The sequence below is a fragment of the Gorilla gorilla genome, chromosome 1 (assembly GCF_029281585.2).
Source record: "Gorilla gorilla gorilla isolate KB3781 chromosome 1, NHGRI_mGorGor1-v2.1_pri, whole genome shotgun sequence".
In the NCBI taxonomy this organism is placed as follows: Eukaryota; Metazoa; Chordata; class Mammalia; order Primates; family Hominidae; genus Gorilla; species Gorilla gorilla.
In genome coordinates, this window is record NC_073224.2 from 95,388,034 (window position 1) to 95,409,998 (window position 21,965).

The window sequence follows — 21,965 nt, forward strand, 5'->3', positions numbered from 1 at the left end:
TCAATATCTCAATTTAAAAATGTTTCTAAGTGAGATAAAATAATTTAAATATTCTCTTACAGTAGCTGGAAAAGGCAAACAAAAGCAACATTGCATATTACGTGCAGTTTTGCAAAATTTGGGCTCAAGTTCCTTGAGATGCTTACAAAAAATAAATTCAGTGGCTAAATAAACTGAGGAAATGCTGTATATTATATCCCTCTCCCACTCTTGAAGAGTCTCAGTAAACATTAGGAAATTAAACAGGCCGGGCGCGGTGGCTCACGCCTGCAATCCCAGCACTTTGGGAAGCCGAGGCGGGTGGATCACATGAGGTCGGGAGTTTGAGACCAGCCTGACCAACATGGAGAAACCCTGTCTCTACTAAAAATACAAAATTAGCTGGGTGTGGTGGCACATGCCTGTAATCCCAGCTACTAGGGAGGCTGAGGCAGGAGAATCGCTTGAACCTGGGAGGCGGAGGTTGCGGTGAGCCGAGTACTCCAGCCTGGGTAACAAGGCTGCACTCCAGCCTGGGTAACAAGAGCAAAACTCCGTCTCAAAAAAAAAGAAAAGAAACTAAACATCTGAGCATTCCCATAGGAAATAAATTTATTCAATTTGTTTAACCAATCAAATTAGATGAAGGCTAGAGATTTCAGATTTCGGGGTCTGGGCTTTTGGGAACAGGCTGGTGTGGGGGTTTGCCAGACTACCTGAGTTTGGTAACTGGTTCTACAACTTACTGTGTGTTCTTGGAGAAGTTACTTAACTTTCCTAAGCTTCAATTTTTTCATATGCAAAATGTGCTGTTATTATTCTAATTTTACATTTGGTTGTTGCAAAAATAAGTTAAAACCTTTTTGGTTACATTTTAATAATGATGATGCGACTACTAACGCTGATCTAGATGGACTGTAGTCCAGCTTCTTTTTTAGTTTTTTAATTTGATCTAGACTTTTTAGGAAATTACTCTGTGCAAGATTTCTGACAAAAGACAAGGGAGAGGGTAAAATTGAGAGTAGTTTGGGAGGTCGAGGCGGGCAGATCACTTGAGGTCAGGAGTTCAAGACCAGCCTGGCCAACATGGTGAAACCCCATCTCTACTAAAATACAAAAATTAGCTGGGCGTGGTGGTGCACACCTGTAGTCCCAGCAACTCGGGAGGTTGAGGCATGAGAATTGCTTGAACCCAGGAGGCAGAGGTTGCAGTGACCTGAGATCATGGCACTGCACTCCAGCCTGGGCAACAGAGCAAAACTCTGTCTCAAAAAAAAAAAAAAAAAAAGAGAGACACAAGATCTCATCCTGGCATCAGTCACTGGTATCTCCTTTCATTACTCCTTGGCAGTCCTCAGTAAGTGTCATATTGCTTTTTTTCCCAATTTTTTTTTATTGTGGTAACATTATATAACATAAAATTTATCATCCTAATCATTTGTGAGTGTACAGCTCAGTAGTATTAAATACATTCATATTGTTTTGCAACCATCACCATTATCCATTTCCAGAACTCTTTTCATTTTGCAAAACTGTAATTCTGTACTCATTAAGCAACAACTCCCAATCACCCCTCCCCTCAGCTCCTGGCAGCCACTCTTCTAATTTCTGTTCTATGATTTGGCTACTCAAAGCACCTGATATCAGTGGAATCATACAGCATTTGTCCTTTCATGACTAGCTTATTTCACTGAGCATAATGTCCTCAAGTTTCATCCATGTTCTGGCATGTGTCAGAATTTCCTGCCTTTTCAAGTCTAAATAACATTCCATTATTTTTCACATTACCTTTTGTTACTTTAGGAATCATGGTCTGGGGGCTGGCCTTTAGCAACCAATATGTTTGGGGAGAGAGATATCTTCCTCAATGGCCTATCTTCTTTGTTGATGGATTCCTAGAGAATTATGCTACATTTTGCATCCAGGAAGGGTCACCACATCTAATTAGCCCACTTTTTTCCTCCAGAATTTTAATGTGTCTGAAAATTCACCTCTTAAAGGAGGAAGTGAAGGCAAGAGAAAGAAAGATGTGGGAATTGGCAGAAATAATTCTTCAAATGAGTCCCTTCCTAGACAGCATTCTCAAGCTAGGTATGCAAAAGAGCAGGACCACAGAGCTGCATTAAGGAATTAGATTTTATAGGATCAGAAAACAATCTTAGGAAACTGGGCCATTTTTAGTCTTCATTTCTTTTTGTGTTCTTATCAAAAATTGTAAAGGGGGTGGAAGATACATGCTGAGGTGGCAACCAACAAACATTCTCTTCAGAGGGTAAGACCACAGTGCTACAGAGAATGGAGAAAAATGGCATATACTTCCACAAACCAGAGTCAATGTTAGGAAAGATTTCACTCTAACGGCTTCCCTGCTAAGGGAGTTCTTCCATGGGTAGCTTTCACTGTGCAAGATCAGATGAGACCTAGGGTAGCCCAGGACACAAGGATCCTCCCATAATCCCACAAGGGGCCACTTTCAATGTGGGCTAGTCTCTGCCCGTCCCTGCCAGGAACTGAAGAGGCTGTGCCAGTACCTTTTCCCCTGATCAGTCTCTGGGAAGGCAAAGCTTTTCTGCATCTGGCCTCAGTGGTTAGTGAGACTGTGGGATCGTCCTGAAGGACAGGAGGTCCTGGAGTTCACCCTCATGACATCATATCTGGCTTAGGACCATCACTCTTCATGTCCTGCTCATCGCTGTTCCTCACCAGTTTCTCCCTAATGCAATGCCTTGTGGGGAGCTATTTCCCTGAGTACACAGTGATATCAGGATGTGAATCACCTTTTTCTGGGCAGAGGTGGTGGAATTTTTTACCATCATGAAGCTGAGGTTCCTTGCCCATTCTGAGTTGAATAACCCAAATCTTGACTCTTAGAGCTTTTCATATCCCTAATTCCTTATAAAACTTAACTCTGTCCCCAGCTCTTTACTATCCCATTGCTCAGTATCTTCTACCACGTCCTCCTTCTCAAGACTCTGATACCTAAAATATACAATTTTACAGCAGCAGGAGGAAATAGGCAAAGGCTATTTTCCTTTGTGGTGCTGGGTGTTGGGGATTAGTTGTAAAACTAGTCTCCACTAGAGGGAGACTTAATCTCAAGAAAGAAAACTATGATCTGTGCCAAGTTGAGAGGAAGCAGAGGTATTAACTTGTTTATATAGCTTTTGTATTATAGCCAACTATCTCTTCTTTAAAAATCTTTTTGTTGTAAAAATGAAGAGAATTTATTTATTTATTTCAGAATTTTTTAAAATTTAATTTTGTTTTATAACTATGTAAAATACTTGGGTTTCAAAATAAATGCTATAAAACAAGGCATATTTAAATAAGTTTATCATCTACCTCCACACCTTCCATATCACTCCTTCTCTCTCCCTAAAGGTAATCACTTGATTTTTAGTAGAGATGAGGTCTCATTTATGTTGCCCAGCTGGTCTGGAAGTTCTGACCTCAAGTGATCCTCCTGAAGTGCTGGGATTACAGGTATAAGCACCGCAGCCCGCCATGGTATTTCCCTCTCTATGAAATGTTTGTTTAATCTGTAGCTCAGCTTCCTTTTTCTTTTTCTTTTTTTTTTGAGATGGTCTTGCTCTGTCGCCCAGTCTGGAGTGCAGTGGCTCGATCTCAGCTCACTGCAACTTCTGCCTTCCGGGTTCAAGTGATTCTCCTGCCTCAGCTTCACGAGTAGCTGGGATTACAGGCGCGCGCCACCATGCCCAAGCTAATTTTTGTATTTTTAGTAGAGATGAGGTTTCTCCATGTTGGTCAGGCTGGTCTCAAACTCCTGACTTCAGGTGATCCATCCGCCTCGGCCTCCCAAAGTGCTGGGATTACAGGCGTGAGCCACCGTGCCTGGCCCCTTCTTCTTTTTGTAATGAAAAACAAACAAAAAAGCACACTTGGCCAGGCCCAGCACTTTGGGAGGCCAAGGCGGGCAGATCACGAGGTTAAGAGATCGAGACCATTCTGGCCTACCTGGTGAAACCCCGTCTCTACTAAAAATACAAAAACTAGCTGGGCGTGGTGGTGCGCACCTATAGTCCCAGCTGCTTGGGACTCTGAGGCAGGAAAATCACTTGAACCCGGAAGATGGAGGTTGCAGTGAGCCAAGATGGAGCCACTGCACTCCAGCCTGGCAACAGAGCGAGACTCCGTCTCAAAAAACAAACAAAAAAACAAAAACACACACACACATACACAAAACAACCCTCTTTTACTGAGGAGTATACATACAAACTAACTTAGACAACCACTAAGAGTCCCTCACACTTTCTTTTTTTTTTTTTTTTGAGACTGAGTCTCACTCTGTCACCCAGGCTGGAGGGCAGTGGCGAGATCTCAGCTCACTGCAACCTCTGCCGCCTGCGTTCAAGCGATTCTCCTGCCTCAGGCTCCCGCGTAGCTGGGATTACAGCCGTCTGCCACTGCACCTGGCTAATTTTTGCAGTTTTAGTAGAGACGGGGTTTCACCATCTTGGCCAGGCTGGTCTTGAACTCCTGACCTCGTGATCAGACCGCCTCGGCCTCCCAAAGTGCTGGGATTACAGGTGTGAGCCACCACACCTGGCCCCCTCACATTTTCATGTACTGACAAAACTATTCCATCTTTTTTTTTTTTTTTTTTTGACAGTGTTTCAGTCTTGTTGCCCAAGCTGCAGTGCAATGACACGATCTTGGCTCACTGCAAACTCCACCTCCCAGGCTCAAGCAATTCTCCTGCCTCAGCCTCCCAAGTAGCTGGGATTACAGGTATATGCCACCATGCCCAGCTACTTTTTGTATTTTTAGTAGAGACAGGGTTTCCCATGTTGGCCAGGCTGGTCTCGAACTCCTGATCTCAGGTGATCCGCCCATCTCAGCCTCCCAAAGTGCTGGAATTACAGGCATGAAACACCACACCCAGCCTAAAATAAATTTTTAGGACAGATCAGGCTGGCCCCATTTTCTAGCCCAGTTTTTTACAGAGCTATTAGTCTTTTTCTTCCCTATTTTTAGAAGTTTTTCCTGAATCAAATACATTACTCCTTTGTAATGTAATTTATAAATTTCTTTTCCCATTAGTCTTTTTACTTTTTTTTGTTGTTATGTAAAATTTATCAATTTGCATCTATGGGGATAATCAAACGTTTTTTCCACCTTAGGTCAATTAATATGGTGGATTATATTAATAGATTTCCTAATATTATATGTTCTTGCATTTTTGGAATATTATCCAGTTGGTCATGATAAATATTTTTTAACATGCTGTTGGATTCACTTTGCTAATGTTTTATATATATGTATCAATATTAATACAAAAGTGAAATTGATCTATAATGGTTTTTTTTGTTACAGTCTTTGTCACGATTCTAAAATTGAGGTTTGGAAATCAATGTTATACTTACTTTGCAAGATGATTTTGGGGGTTTTCCCTTTTTTGTCATAGTCTAAAATAGTTTTAAGAATTAAAGATTTGTTTTTTAAAGTTTGGTAGAATCATCTGTAAAACGATCTGGGCCTGCTTTGTTTTGTAGGGGAATTCCTTAACTAGTTTCTATGATTATTTTATGTTACTTGGCCGGTTTAAATTTGCTGTCTCTATAGGGGCAAATTTTGTTAAATTGGATTTTCTAAGAAAAATCCATTTAATGTAGATTTTAAAATATTTTTACAAGAATATTTTTCAAATTTCCTCTTTTGTGTCACTTTATTTCCAGTTTCATGGATTTGTGCTTTCCTAGTTTAGCTAGGAAATTATCAAAATTATTTTTACAAAGAAACAGTTTTGGATTCTTTAATTAGTATAATGCTACCATTGTTATTGTTATTGTTGTTGTTTTCAAACCCATTAACTTCTGCCTTTATTTTTACTAATTTCTTATTTTTGTGTCATTCGGTTTACCCTGGGTTTTGTGTATAATATTTTGAGTTGGATTGTTATTTATTTTTACTTATATAGGTATTTAATGCTATAAACCTTTCCCTCATAGCTGTTTTTGCTGTTTCCCATAAATTCTGGGGGTTTTCATTGCTATTTTCAAAAACTTCTCCCGCGCCACCACCATGCTCTCGGTCCGCGTCCGGGTCACTTCCATCGCTGACCCGCAGCAACAGCAGCTCTTGCTGCTGAAGGTTCTCAGTCTGGCCAACAAGGAGAACACGCCCTCTACCCTGAGCGGAACTCGCGTCCTGGCCAGCAAGGCCGCGAGGAGGATCTTCCAGGAACCCGCGGAGCCGAAAACTAAAATAGCTGCTCCTGGCGTGGAGGATGAACCACTGCTGAGAGAAGACCCCGCCACTTTATCATCTTCCCCATCGAGTACCATGATATTTGGCAGATGTATAAGAAGGCGGAGGCTTCCTTATACCGAGGAGACCGAAGAGAGTGATTTTATATCCCGTGTTCTGGCTTTCTTTGCAGCAAGTGATGGCATAGTAAATGAAAACTTGGTGGAGCGATTTAGCCAAGAAGTTCAGATTACAGAAGCCCGCTGTTTCTATGACTTCCAAATTGCCATGGAAAACACACATTCTGAAATGTATAGTCTCCTTATTGACACTTACATAAAAGATTCCAAAGAAAGGGAATTTCTCTTCAACACCATTGAAACACCTTGTGTCAAGAAGGCAAATTGCGCCTTGAGTTGTACTGGGGACAAAGAGGCTACCTATGGTGAATGTGTTGTAGCCTTTGCTGCAGTGGAAGATATCTTCTTCTTTTTCTTTTTTTTTTTTTTTTTTTTTTTTTTGAGACGGACTTTCGCTCTTGTTGCCCAGGCTGGAGTGCAATGGCGCGATCTCCGCTGACTGCAACCTCCGCCTCCCGAGTTCAAGCGATTCTCCTGCCTCAGCCTCCCGAGGAGCTGGGATTACAAGAATGCGCCACCACACCCAGCTAGTTTTTGTATTTTTAGTAGAGACTGGGTTTCTCTATGTTGGTCAGGCTGGTCTCAAACTCCTGACCTCAGGTGATCCACCCACCTCAGCCCCCCAAAGTGCTGGGATTACAGGCGTGAGCCACCGCGCCCGGCCATTAACAGCATCTTTAAAACTGTGTAGCTACCTCACGACCAGGCCTGTTTATTTATAATGCTGGTGGTATCACCTTTTGCCAGCAGGCTGGCTGGCTGTGACTTACCATAGCAGTGACAGCAGCAGTCTTGGCTTTAAAGTGAGGGGTGACTCTCTAGTGAGCTTGGTCCAGCAGGATTAAACATTCACTTAACTAGCACAGGCAGTTGAAAGATGCAGCCTCCCTACTTCAAAGCAGATTTTGTTTACTTAAATATAAAACTGGCACTTTACAAACATTGTTTGTACTATCAAGGTAATAATAGCTTGATTTATTTGGTTTCTACACCAAAGTATTCTGCTGACCACTAATTGGAGCCAATTCAAAATTCACTAAGTAACTAAAGTAAGTTAAACTTGTGTAGACTAAGCATATAATTTCTAAATTTTATTTTCTTGAATGAATTAAAATATTCCTTAATCAACTTTAAAGTCAATCCTGTATATAGCTAGATATTAGTCTGTTGGTGCCAGATAGAAGACAGGTAGTGTTTTTTATCCTGTGGCCTGGGGAGTGTCCTGGGATTCTCTGTCCTATCTGAGTAGAGTGTTGTGGATTAAGGAATCTCTCACGGCAAAGACAGATTAGAAATTTAGGCATGATCTGGGCCTTCATATGTGTGAGAAGCCATATCATTTTATTTCTCACTATATTTTCCCCAACTTCTAGTTGATAAGAAAAAATTATTGAAGAGCTTTTATATGTGGGGACTAAAGTGGCATTGTAAAATTTCAAGTCATCCTTAAACAAAATGACCCACCTAAGATCTTGCTCCTGTTAGGTGGTGAAATCAACTGGAGTTGGTTCCTAAAAGTTGTTTATTCTAGTCTTGTTTAAGTAGGTTGTGTGAGTTAATAGTTAATTCATTTACATTTACTATATGGCCTTTTTTTTTTAAATAGAGTCTCGCTCTGTTGCCCAGGCTGGAGTGCAGTTGTGAGATCTTGGCTCACTGCAACCTCTACGTCCCGGGCTCAAGCCATTCTCCTGCCTCAGCCTTCCGAGTAACTGGGATTACAGGGCCCACCGTGGTGGTGGGCTAATTTTTGTATTTTTAGTAGAGACGGGGTTTCACCATGTTGGCCAGACTGATCTCGAACTCCTGACCTCAGGTGACCCGCCCCCCTTGGCCTTCCAAAGTGCTGGGATTATATGTATGAGTCACCACGCCCAGCCTACATGTCTTTGAAATTAGAAAATATTTTTTAGGCTGAGTACAGGCTTGAGCCACCGCACCTGGCAAACTAATATTCTTAATAGGGCTAGTTTGAATTAATCTGCCTTTATGTTTGGGAAAAAGAAAGCTGAGACACTACATGAAAGATGATGCAGGATATGTGTTGATCTTTTGGCCCCATTTGTTAATTTTATTATCTATTTGAACATTGTCCTGTTCTATTTTTAGTTTTCCTAATCATTTATTATATAGTCAATTTTAAAATTTCTGTAATATGAGATTTTCTATCTTTTATTGTTACCTAAATAAACCCAGATTATATGGTCCTTACACTTGTGCAACATTAAAATGAATAAAGGCTTTGCCTTGCATTGTCACAAAAACAAAAACAAACCCCTGCAATTTATTTTGCATTTCCCCCTTGACCCAGGAGTGGTTTAACACGTTCTGAAATTTCCCTTTGGGGAAATGTATGGGAGAGTGAGTGTGAGTGTGTGCAAATAAAATTCCCTTTGGAAGAGGCCTTTTTGTTTTATTGTTTGATTTGTCTAATTGTATTACATTTTGGTCAGAGAATACTATTTGAATTATTGTTTCTTCACTTTGGATATACTGAGATTTTCTTTGTAGCTTAGGATGTGAATGTGCCACATTTTTGTGAATGCTTTATGCATTTTTTTTTCTTTTTTTTTTTTTTTTGATATGGAGTCTCACTCTGTCACCCAAGCTGGAGTCCAGTGGCACGATTTCGGCTCACTGCAACCTCTCCTCCTGGGTTCAAGCAATTCTGCCTCAGCCTCCCGAGCAGCTGGGATTACAGGCGCCCACCACCATCTTCAGCTAATTTTGTGTATTTTTAGTAGAGATGGGGCTTCACCATGTTGGCCAGGCTGGTCTCAAACTCCTGACCTCATGATCCACCCGCTTCCGCCTCCCAAAGTGCTGGAATTACAGGCATGAGCCACCACGCCCAGCCCTTTACGCATTTTTTAAAAAAGTTTATTCTCTATTATTAAGGTTCAGAGTTTAATATTATTAACTCTACTTAAATATATTTATTATGTTGTTTAGGTCTTCTGTATCCTAACTTATTGTTCACTTGACCTTTCTAGATCTGAGGGATTTGTTAGTCCTCCTATTATAGTGTGCTTCTATTTCTCCTTGTATAAAATGTCATTATCTTTATAAAAATTGTGGCTAAAATTTCTTTCTCTTTTCTCATTAAAAGTCATGCTTTTTAGTCAGAATTCTACTTTGATGGATAATTACAACTGCAACCCCTGCTTATATTTAGGAATAAATTCTGGTACATCTCTTAGTCATTTATTTAGGCTTCCTGAAACTCTTCTTAGATGTAGCTCTTTTATATAGCACAGTGTTGGACTTTGCTTTGTCAATGTGAAAACTATTTTCTTTTAATAGGTAGGTAAACCCATTCTTTCTCTCTTTCTTTATTTAAACCCTTTCTTTCTTTCTTTTTGATACGGAGTCTCGCTCTGTCGCCCAGGCTGGACTAAAGCGGCACGATCTCGGCTGACTGCAACCTCCGCCTCCCGGATTCAAGTAATTCTCCTGCCTCAGCCTCCCGAGTAGCTGGGACTACAGGCATGTGCCACCACAGCTGGCTAATTTTTGTATTTTTAGTAGAGACGGGGTTTCACCATGCTGCCCAGGCTGGTCTTGAACTCCTGACCTCAAGTGATCCGCTGCCTCAGCCTCCCAAAGAGCTGGGATTACAGGCGTGAGCCACCGTGCCCAGCCCCCTAATCTCTCTTTACTGATAGTTGTACTATATTTACAAGATTGCCAAGAAATGTGGAAAAGTTAATGAATACATATTGATGGTTTATTAATATATTTAAATACATGATAAAATAATAGTATCTATTTCCAGACTTCATGGTCAACCTGTATATTGTTAAAGCACATAGCCAAGATATCCTATACTGGTGCCATTATAACCATCATTTATTCTTAGTTATGCAAGTAAACAAATTTAATTCACACCACTAGTGAGAGATACTGATGTCTTTTCAGTCATTTTGGTTGTTTAAAGCTTGTTCTTTGGTCTTTTTGTTTTGTTTTAAGAAATAGTGTTATAAGCCAGGCACAGTGGCTCACGCCTGTAATCCAACGACTTTGGGAGGCCAAGGCAGGTGGATCACCTGACGTCAGGAGTTCCAGACCAGCCTGGCCAACATGGCGAAACCCTGTCTCTACTAAAAATACTAAAATTAGCAGGGCATGCTGGTGTGTGCCTATAATCCCAGCTATGGAGTGGGGCTGAAGCAGGAGGATCACTTGAACCTGGGAGGCGGAGGTTGCAGTGAGCTGAGATGGTGCCACTGCACTCCAGCCTGGGCAACAGAGCAAGATTCTGTCTCAAAAAAAAAAAAAAAAAAGGAAAGAAAGAAAAGAAAAAGAAATAGTGTTAAATAGCTCTACGAATGCTGCAGAGAGGGCTACCCCATAGGCAGTATGTGGGGAGTATACAAAGCTTGTTCTTTGGCTCCTCAGGAAGGGGATCTTATCAAGAATATTATTCTTTTGTGGTATTGTCAGTGGAAAGGAGAGATGTAACAGCAGTCTCCGAGAGAGGGAGCCTTAGTCTCAGGAAAGAAAACTGGATCAGCTATTTTAACTCTATAGAGAAGTTTTGAAACTATAGATTTTACATTTGTAGCCATGCATCTCTTCAGGGGTCAGAACTACGCCTTCATTTCCTATAAGGAAATCTACAAAAGCCAGGGTGTTTGAATAGTTCAAAATTTGGCCAGTAGCTTGGTTGGATGAAATCCTGTTAGCCCAGGAAATGGGGCAAAAGCCAGGTCTCCTATCCAAGACCCATCAACACCTGACCCAGTGAGGTGACATGCAGGGCACCTTGGAGCTACTTAGAAGAAACCTTAGTAGAGAGCTGATGGTATAACTAGAGACAGTGATTCAGGTGGTTACACTGTGTAATAGATGAGATAAATGCCCCATTTTTACTATGAAGGGGTTACTAATAATTTTTTCTGGTTTTAAAAATTGCCATGGGAGGCCGGGCGCGGTGGCTCACGCCTGTAATCCCAGCACTTTGGGAGGCTGAGGTGGGCGGATCAACTGAGGTCAGGCATTCGAGACCAGCCTGACCAACATGGAGAAACCCTGTCTCCACTAAAAATACAAAATTAGCCGGGTGTGGTGGTGCATGCCTAAAATCTCAGCTATTCGGGAGGCTGAGGTAGGAGAATCGCTCGCTTGAACCCGGGAGGCGGAGGTTGCGGTGAGCCGAGATCACACATTGCACTCCAGCCTGGGCAACAAGAGCGAAACTCCATCTCAAAAAAAAAAAAAGAAAAAAGAAAAGAATAAAGGCAGTGAGAAACAGAGATGATAAAGAAGAAACAGAAAATCTTTCTGATCATGTTCTATCTTCGAGATTCTAGTATCCTTTGAAGCCCAAACTATACTTCCCACCTTTGGAATCTGTTAAATACTCCTATTAATTATAATTTCCCCACTTCCCCTTTTTTGTTTAAGGTAACCTGAATGAGTACTTCTTACTTGGCAGTCTTAAATCAATAATAATGCTAAAATAATTGAGCATTCATTATGCATCTGGCACCCTATTAGCATGTTACATATATTTAATGCTCAAAATTAAGATTATCTCCATTTTACATATAAGGGTACTGAGACCCAGAAAGATTAACTTGTGTAAGGCCACACATTTAGGCAGAGCCAGAATTTAATCCAGGCAATGTGACTCTAGTACTTATGCTGGTGGTTGCCTTCACGTAGGTCCAATGTACACATCGCCTATAGAGTACAGGTTAAACTTGTACTTCAATAGCAGATAACCTCAGTCCAAATAAAAGATTTCCTAATGGTTTAGTTTCAGTCATCAAAGAATTTAAGTGAATGGAAAAAAGTATCTTAAGGCATACGTAAAGGATGGGGCCTTTAAAGAGCCCTTCCAACTTTAGAAGAAGTAAATCTGGTCCCAGTAAAAGACCATCTGCTGTACCTGAAGTCAACCAGTTCATCTGAAGAAAGGCTAAAATTCAATACACTTTTATTAGAAGCTTAAAATTGCCTGTTACTACTGATATTACAATTTCCTAGTGAAATCTTTTTTTTTTTTTGAGACGGAGTCTCGCTCTGTCGCCCAGGCTGGAGTGCAGTGGCACGATCTCGGCTCACTGCCAGCTCCACCTCCCGGGTTCACGCCATTCTCCTGCCTCAGCCTCCCGAGTAGCTGAGACTACAGGCACCCCCCACCACGCCCGGCTAATTTTTTGTATTTTTAGTAGAGACGGAGTTTCACCGTGTTAGCCAGCATGCTCTCGATTTCCTGACCTTGTGATCCACCCCCCTGGGCCTCCCAAAGGGCTGGGATTACAGGCCTGAGCCACCGCGGCTGGCCTGAAATCTTAAATATTAGAATTCACATAGGATCAAGCCAGGACTGCACCTTGGATTTTTTTTTTTTTTTGAGACGGAGTCTCACTCTGTTGCCAGGCTGAGTGGCGCAATCTCGGCTCACTGCAACCTCCGCCTCCCGGGTTCAAGCGATTCTTCTGCCTCAGCCTCTGGAGTAGCTGGGACTACAGGCGCGCACCACTACGCCCAGCTAATTTTTGTATTTTTAGTAGAGACGGGGTTTCACCATGTTGGCCAGGATGGTCTCCATCTCTTGATTTCGTGATCCTCCCGTCTCGGCCTCTCAAAGTACTGGGATTACAGGCGTGAGTCACCGCGCCTGGCCTTTTTTTTTTTTTTTTTCTTTTTTTTGAGATGGAGTCTCACTCTGTCGCCCGGGGGATGGAGTGCAGTGGCGCAATCTCGGCTCACTGCAACCTCCACCTCCCGGGTTCAAGCGATTCTCTTGCCTCAGCCTCCCGAGTAGCTGGGACTACAGGCGCGTGTCACCATGCCCAGCTAATTTTTGTATTTTTAGTAGAAACAGGGTTTCGCCATGTTGGTCAGGCTGGTCTCGAACTTCTGTCCTCAACTGTTCCGCCTGCCTCAGCCTCCGAAAGTGCTAGGATTACACGTGTGAGCCACTGTGCCCAGCGTGTACCTTGGATTTTAGATTACAGAGAGACAAATAATCTAAAACGATCACCTTTCTCTCTAGAACAATGGGTTAGAGGATCCAGAAACAGACCCAAGTATGTTAGGGAATACATTAAAAATGGCATTTCAAATCAGTAGAGGAAAAGAAAACTTATTAATGATGCCAAGGCAACTAGTTAAGGCAACTGAAGCATAACCTTGTCCACATTCACTAAAATTCCAGAAGGAACAAAAATTTAAATGTAAGAACTGAAGCTAGGGGTAAATTATTTTTAAAATATTGGAATTCACAAAAAGCCATTCAAAGCATAAGATCCAGAGCACAGAAAAAATGAGTAATACATCTGACTACTACATAAGTACTAAAAACATGTCCATGGCAAAAAAAAAAAAAAAAAAACCCCACAGAAAAACAAAAACAAAACAGAAAAACCACCAACAAAATGAAAATAAGTGACAAACTGGAGGGAATATTTGCAACATATTTGACAAAGGACTAATTTCCTTAATATATGGAGTTCAAACAGATTAATGAACATGATCAACAGGCTGGGTGCAGTGGCTCAAGCCTGTAATCCCAGCTTTTTGGGAAGCTGAGGTGGGCAGATGGCTTGAGCCCAGGAGTTCAAAACCAGCCTGGGCAACATGGCAAAATCCCATCTCTACAAAAAAAATTAAAAAATCAGCTGGGTGTGGTTGTGCATCCCTGTAGTTCCAGTTATTCGGGAGGCTGAGGTGGGAGGATTGTTTGGACCTGAGAGGCAGAAGTTACAGTGAACCAAGATGATGCCACTGCACTCCAGCCTGGGTGACAGAGGGAGGACTGGTTTCAAAAAAAAAAGTCAACAGCCCAATAGTAAGTGGCAAAATACATTAAAGGCCATTTTCAGGGAAAAAAAATTAAAATAAAAACAGTTTATACACATATAAAAACACCCTAATTAAAGAAATGCAAATTTAAAACAATGATATACCATGTTGGGTGGGTGTGGTGGTTCGTGCCTGTAATCTCAACACTTCCAGAGGTCGAAGAATCGCTTGAGGCCATGAATTCAAGACAAGAGGAACAACATAGTTAAGACCCTATCTCTTAAAAAAAATTCGTTTTTTTAAATTAGCTGGGCATGGTAGCTCATGCCTATACTCCCAACTACTTGGGAGGCTAAGGTGGGAGGATTGCTTGAGCTCAGGATATTGATGGAACCACTGCACTCCAGAGCTTAGGCGACAGGGAGACCGTCTCAAAAGAAAAACAAAAAATAAAATTATATACCATGTTCAACCTACAGCTTAACAAGCAATATAATATAATGGTTAAAACTGCTGGCTCTAGAGTCAGAGTACTTGGGATTAAATCCTGGCTCTACTCCTCACTGTGTATTCTCCAGTTTCCTTGGTTGGGTTGAGAACTAAATGAGAAAATGTAATAAAGCAATTAAAACTGTGCCTGGCATGTATATAGTAACTGCTCAGTTAACATTAGTTCTACTAGTTCAATCAATTAGTTCTATTAGTTCAATTCTATTAGTTCAATTAAAATTAGTTTAGACTGAAAAAAAAACAGAAAAAACGATGATGTTGAAAAGAAAGCAGAGAACTAGGCACTCATACGCCATCATACACCACTGGTAGAAGTACAAACTGGCACAATGTCTTTCAGTGGTAATTTGACATTATCTACTTATTCTATTTTATTTATTTATTTATTTTTGAGACGGAGTCTTGCTCTGTCTCCCAGGCTGGAGTGCAGTGGCGCGATCTTGGCTCACTGCAAGCTCCGCCTCCTGGGTTCACGCCATTCTCCTGCCTCAGCCTCCTGAGTAGCTGGGACTACAGGCGCCCGCCACACGCCAGCTAATGTTTTGTATTTTTAGTAGAGACGGAGTTTCACCATGTTAGCCAGGATGGTCTCGATCTCCTGACCTCGTGATCGCCCGCCTCAGCCTCCCAAAGTGCTGGGATTACAGACGTGAGCCACCGCACCCGGCCTATCTACTTATTTTAAATGCACAAACCCTTTTGACTTTGCAATGTACTTTAAAACATTTATCCTACAGATCACATATGTACATAAAAATACATACATACATGTTCATAAAGATACATAGGGATTTTTCATTACAGCAATGTCCTTATTAGCAAAAGACTATAAATAAACTAAATGGTCATCCATATGGGTCTGAACAAACTATGGTGCATCCCAAAATGGAATATTATGATAAAAACATAATCCCCAAGATAGTCAAAAAGCAAATCAAAAAGCAATGTGGACAGCTCTCTCATTAGTGTTTGTATGCAGAGAAGATTTCTGGAAAGAGACACAAGAAATGAGTAACAGCAGTTGCCCTGAGGAGCAAGACAGAGAGTTGAAATCAAATGGAGATTTGCTTTTCACTGAACATCCTGTAAACATGAAATTTTTTCCTTGTACATTACTTTTTCAATTGAACAAAAACTAGTTAACTTTTATAAATGAGTGCAGTCATCATTTATCATTACGTCCCTATCAGAAAGGCAGAGGGAGGCATACCAACTGAAGACAAATTCTAAGAGAAATAATGCTAGCCTATCATTGCAGATTAAAGGGCCAAAATGGATATCCTAGAGCAAAGATAGTCCTTGGTCCTTAAAGAACTCTTCTCTAGAGAGTGATAAGAACCACAGGGACTAAGCACATGAGTTGTCTTTCCAGATCTCACATTATCCAGGTATTAACTCCAGAGCCTATAACACAAGAGCTGTTCTTCCCTCCATCTGCAGAAGCATAGGAGTGCTCTTATACTTGGTGTGTTGGTTAAGATGAGGATTTTGGGGGAAGAAGGAAAAGAGAAGGGACTGATGGGTATACTTTATTTATTTTTTATTTTTTGAGACGGAGTCTCACGCTGTTGCCCAGGCTGAAGTGCAGTGGCACGATCTCTGCTCATTGCAACCTCCGCCTCCCGGGTTCAAGTAATTCTCCTGCCTCAGCCTCCCGAGTAGCTGGGATTAGAGGCATGCGCCACCATGCCTGGCTAATTTTTTGTATTTTTAGTAGAGACAGGGTTTCTCCATGTTGGCCAGGCTGGTCTCGAACTCCTGACCTTGTGATCCGCCTGCTTCGGCCACCCAAAGTGCTGGGATTACAGGCGTCAGCCACCGCGCCCGGCCTGGATATACTTTATAATGGTCTCCTGGTCCTAATGATATCTTTGGGCAACTTATTTCTTAGTTTTTCCCTTTCATCTTGACACCTTATATATAAATTCACTTTACAATTCACAAAGCACAGTTCTACTTACTTATTAATTCTCCTAACCACCTCGTAGATGGGTATTACAATACCATTTTATGAGTTTCAGAGGGGTTTCCTTGCCCCACAAATATTAGGCTTATGTCCTTGCACCCCCCCCCCCCCCCCCCCCACTGAACTCTCCAAACCTGATCCTTTCCACTCTGTGACTTTCTCTCTTCATCCCTGCTCAATCTCCCTGCACCAGCACCCGATTCCATTTTATTCCAGTCAACACTAAACGCCTGTGTTCTTAGGTGCTGTGATTCTAGACAGTGACAGAGGAAATTTTTTAAGGACCAAGGACAAGATATGTTTTTCCTTCTGGGGACAGATTTGAGCTAGTTGCTTTTTAAATATTGTTCCTTTGTTATTCTGCCTGATAAAACAAAGTAGTGGGCCTTATAAACAGGATCTCACCAGGATTGAATACCTGCTATGCTATGATATTGTCTAGACACTTTATTCATTTTATCTCACCCTGTAAAAGCAAGCTCTATTATCTCCACAATACAAATGAGTTGATAGAAATTTAGTGAAGACAAGACAGTTGTTTAATGTCATATAGCTCCTATGTTCCCATGTTGAATAAGGATTCAAACCCCAGTATCTGGCTCTACAGCCTGTGGTACATTACACCATGTTGTCCAAAAAGCATAGCTCTCAGGGTTATATGGTTTGTTAAAGCGGTTAAAAACCCCAATCAAAGGCCCGTGGAAGTTCTTAAGCAGGGGTAGGTTATGCCAGAAAAAAAGTAGTGGCTATTCAGCTAATTTTCTCACATTTACTCAGTCTTTCCCATCTCTAAAATAAAAATGAATCTAAGTTCCAGAGAAAACAAATGGGGGCAGTGTGAGCCAAGGAAGTGAATAATAATAAGCAGAAGAGAAAGGCAGCCTCTGCTCATTGGTAGTCCCAGGAGGTCGGCCTTCTGCAGTTGCCAAGCAACGAGTGTAAACAGCGCAAGATCATGGCCACTAACTACAGTGCCAACCAGGTAAGTTCCCATTCTCCATTTCTTTAACGTTTACTTTTGTTTTTCAGATTCTATCTTTGGACTGTCCCCTCTCATAGGATTCTGATCTTTGAACAGATAGCTGAGAGTGGAGTGAGATAATATTTTACCTCCTCAGGGATAGAGAGAGCCCAGGGGTGATCCAAAGGTATCTCTGGGTTAAATTTGTAGGGTGTAAACCAGAAGTTGGCAATTTTTTTTCTGTAAAAGGGCAGAGTGTAAAAATTTTAGGCTTTGCAGGCCAAGTGGCAAAGTCAAAAATATTCTGTAGCTACTTGCATAATTAAAGAAAAACATTTTTCCATAACATTTTTGACAAATTCAAAATATAACTGAGTACAATTTTTTGTACTACTAATGAAAATAATGGAATTTTGGGGGTTGAGAAAACATTTCACTTACCTGGGATTCAAAGTTAGTGTTCCATTTGACTGAATCAATTGTAAATGTTCATCTATAAAAATCACCCTTACTCTCAGGCCATCCCCAAACAGGCAGCAATATGGATATGGCCCATAGGCCATAGTTTACCAACTCCTGATCTAGACCAGTGCTGCCCAACAAAAAGAGTGTGAGCCACAAATGTAATTTTAAATTTTCTAGTAGCTAGATGAAAAAATTAAAACATAAAATTTAAATATATTGAATTTAACCCAATAAATCCAAATATTATTTCAACATTTAATCAGTATTTAAAAAATTATAATCAGACATTTTACGTTCTTTTTTTGTACTAAATCTCCAAAACCTGCTGGGTGTTGTAGCTTACGTCTGTAATCCCAACACTTTGGGAGGCTGAGGCACAAGGATCGTTTGAGGCCAGGAGTTAGAGACCACCCTGGGCAATATGGTGAGACCTCGTCTCTACAAGTAAATTTAAAAATTAGCTGGACATGGTGGCATGCACCTGTAGTCTCAGCTACCTGTGAGTCTGAGGGAGGAGGATCGCTTGAACCCAGGTGTCCAAGGCTGCAGTGAGCTAGGATCATGCCACTGACTCCAACCTAGATGGCAGACCAAGATCCTATCTCAAAAAAAAAAAAAAAAAGAAAAGAAAAAAACTTCAAAATTCAGCATATTTCATATTTATAAAGCACCTCAATTTGAACTAGTCATATTTCAGGTGCTCAACAGCTCCATGTGGCTCCCGGCTCCATGCTGGACAGCACACATCTAGACCAAACAAATTACACCCTTGTCATAGTGACTTAAAGCCTACATGGTTGGTCAGGCCTTTGGTCTTCAAATCTAAAGAATTGTGCCTAGTCTTCATTTCCTGGGTTTGGGGCCTTGAAGTCTCATAGGGCTACTTATCTTTCTCTCCACAGTATGAAAAGGCTTTCTCATCCAAGTATCTGCAGAACTGGTCTCCCACTAAGCCAACAAAAGAGGTATTCCATGTTCAGTGCACCTACAAGATAGCCTCATGCTCTCCCTGTCAATTAACTCCTTTTAGCATTCTCTAAACTCCCATATCCTTCTCTGACCAAGCTCCCCAAATACTTCCCTTTTTCCCCTCACAAACCTTTATCTCTCCCACTTGTACCCCAGAGCATCTCTTCTCATGAAGGCTACACTCAAATTATTGCCAACGATCGTGGTCATCTACTGCCTTCTGTGCCCCGTTCCAAGGTGAGATACTATCTTCACTCCTATCAAGAAAGGCAAATAATTAAGGCACAGAACTGGGAGATGTGCAGTCTCTCACAGCCATTATCGGGAAAATTAAAGTTTAATCTAATTCATGTTGTAATGTGAGAGCCCCTGAACTTCCAGCCAGCTTACCCAGCAGGATAGAGTTGTGTTTAGCACCCTTCAGAAGTTCTTAAATTGATCAATGATCTGTATAAATGAAAGCCTTCAGGTGATGACATTTGTGCAGTGGGTACTCCTTTGCCACACTCGGCCTAAGGATGCGGAATTTAAGTTGGCAGAGTAAAGGGGATGAAAAAATTAGGCCTGCAAAGCCTAAATGAGGGAGGGGGATAAGGAAGGGTGGGAAGATTATGCTTTCAGTCTTGTTTCATAACCATGCATTCCTAAAGGTAAAGAGGAAATAATACAAACAGAGGTCTAAGTCAGTTACTGGGAGTGAGGAGCCCTACTGAGGAATCCCTTTTCATTTTTAGGCAAATCCTTGGGGTTCCTTCATGGGCACCTGGCAAATGCCTCTGAAGATACCCCCTGCTCGGGTGACCCTGACCTCCCGTACAACCGCTGGTGCTGCCTCCCTCACCAAATGGATACAGAAAAATCCTGATTTACTCAAGGCCTCCAATGGGCTGTGTCCTGAAATCTTAGGCAAGGTATCTATTCTTCCCATCTAACCCAAAACCCTGTTGTCTCAATTTCTTTTCAACCTCAAAAAATGTCTATTGTTATGCCACCACTATCCCAGCATGGGGGACCTCTAACCAATTTGTCTTATCTTGACTAGTCCTTAATCACCTTCTGAGGCCTGAAGGGATGGGCTAAGGACATCATACCCCCAACAGTAGAAAATGATCTAATCTCAAGGTGGGGGAGGGTGGTTAGAGAAATCAAATTTAACTTTTCTTATTTGAAACTTGATCTACTGCCCATGGTATGGGGAGAAAGGGAGTTAGAATCCTGAGGTGTATTAGGAATGATCTGGGCCTGACCAGAGACATGACTATCTTTCCCACTCTTATCACTGACAGCCCCATGATCCAGACAGTCAGAAGAAACTCAGAAAGAAGTCTATCACAAAGACTGTACAACAAGCACGAAGTCCAACCATAATTCCAAGCTCCCCAGCTGCCAACCTCAATTCCCCAGATGAACACCAAAGCTCACACCCCTCTGCAGGTCATACTCCAGGTCCCCAAAGCCCAGCCAAATCCTAAGAGCCCACCTGGAAGTCCACGTATGCTAGAACTCTGGGCAGGGCCTAATCTAGCTGAGGTCCAGAAATACAAACCTGGAACTTCATATGGACCAAGTGGCCACACACTGAAAAACCCGTATAGCGACTGAGTGAAATAAACAAGAGCCCCCAGTCAGAACTGTGAAACAGGGAAATTTTGGGGTGGGAGTAAAAGCAAATTTGGAAAATAAACTTTTTTTTGTTGAATCTTTTACTGATCTGGATTTTCCATTCTTGCTATGGCTGCCTCTTGTAACACAATTAGGAGAAGGAAGGTAGGAGAAAATAAAGTAGGGAAAAGAACATACAGTGGTTTGGGTGGAACACATTTTTACAAGAATTGAGTCAGTTATACTCCAGAAATGACCAAGAGAAAGTTGGTCTGAATCATGGAAAAAGGGCAGAACCTCAAAGAACCAGTCCCTCAACCCTACCCACTCATTTTTTTATCCTGAGCATGCACAACTAACAACTACAAAATCAGAAATAGAATTGAGTAGAGTATGTATATGTGTGTTTGGAGAAGGTGGGGAAGAAAAGGTAGGGAAAACCAAAGTAGAAGATACTATGCTTGTGTAAGACTTTCTATCTAAGCCCAAGTACAAATACAGTTTGAAAATTGAAGATATTAAAGTGATTGGAAGACAGAGAAGAAAAAGACAGTAAGTAGAAATTTAAGGCAGAATAACAAACATGATGCTCTGTCACACCCCCCACCCACCCACTACCATGCTTCAATCACCCAAATGGTACGAAACCACCAAAAAATTCAACTGCCCTACCATTTTCCAGCCTCTAACAGCTGTTTATCATTGACCCCATTTTATATTTTCCTGGCACTGGCTGTTAAATTTAATGCCCTTGCCAAACCTTTCCCAGTCCCAATGACAAAGTGTTCTGTCATGATCACTTGTCCCTCATTCCAAGGACAAAGTAGAGAACAACTGGTTTAAAATGGAGGAAAGGTACAAGGACTTCCCAGGGCCCCTCTAGTAAAAAGGGAAAAGCAATCATTACTTAAAGCCAAATACTATTTGGGACCCTGAATGAAGACTGTTAAAACAGCGGGTCCCCATCTTAACTAAGGTCTTCCTATCCAATTGACACCAGCCAGTTAACATTTCCCCTCTTCGACCCACAGCTTTAACTGGCTGGCCAACAACTCGAAGTGACAGACGAGATAAGTCTCTTATTCCAGAGTTCCCAAAAACTATCAAAACAGCATGCCTGCTAAAGCCTGGCCTATATGGATTTTAAAAGCAGCAAGTTTTCTCATTAAATTATACATTTTTGCCAGGTTTTCAACAATCCCTTCTTTTTTAAAAAAAAATCTCTATGCTTCATTCACCCCAAGCCTATAACCTCAGGTCATCATCCCCTAGCTGTCACCAACACTGGTCCTCTGTGCCCCTCAATGAATCATAATTTGCTGAACTGTACCATGAAGCTTATAATCAGTCCTTAATGGGATTTTGGTGCCTATAACCCAAAAGCACTCTACATGCGTCACTTCTTTTCTTT

The 21,965-nt window shown here is 41.5% G+C and overlaps 1 protein-coding gene and 1 pseudogene across 1 annotated transcript; both read left to right on the forward strand.

Moving 5' to 3' along the window:
- Positions 1–6,021: 6,021 nt before the first annotated feature.
- Positions 6,022–6,675, forward strand: LOC101142442 (ribonucleoside-diphosphate reductase subunit M2-like; annotated as a pseudogene).
- Positions 6,676–17,493: 10,818 nt separating this feature from the next.
- Positions 17,494–20,656, forward strand: CFAP126 (cilia and flagella associated protein 126). The gene is made up of 5 exons (XM_004027771.5): positions 17,494–17,539; positions 18,886–18,948; positions 19,109–19,189; positions 19,687–19,863; positions 20,239–20,656. The coding sequence occupies exons 1-5, from the start codon at positions 17,513–17,515 to the stop codon at positions 20,422–20,424; spliced, it is 534 nt and encodes a 177-aa protein (XP_004027820.1). The 5' UTR covers positions 17,494–17,512; the 3' UTR covers positions 20,425–20,656.
- Positions 20,657–21,965: the final 1,309 nt, after the last annotated feature.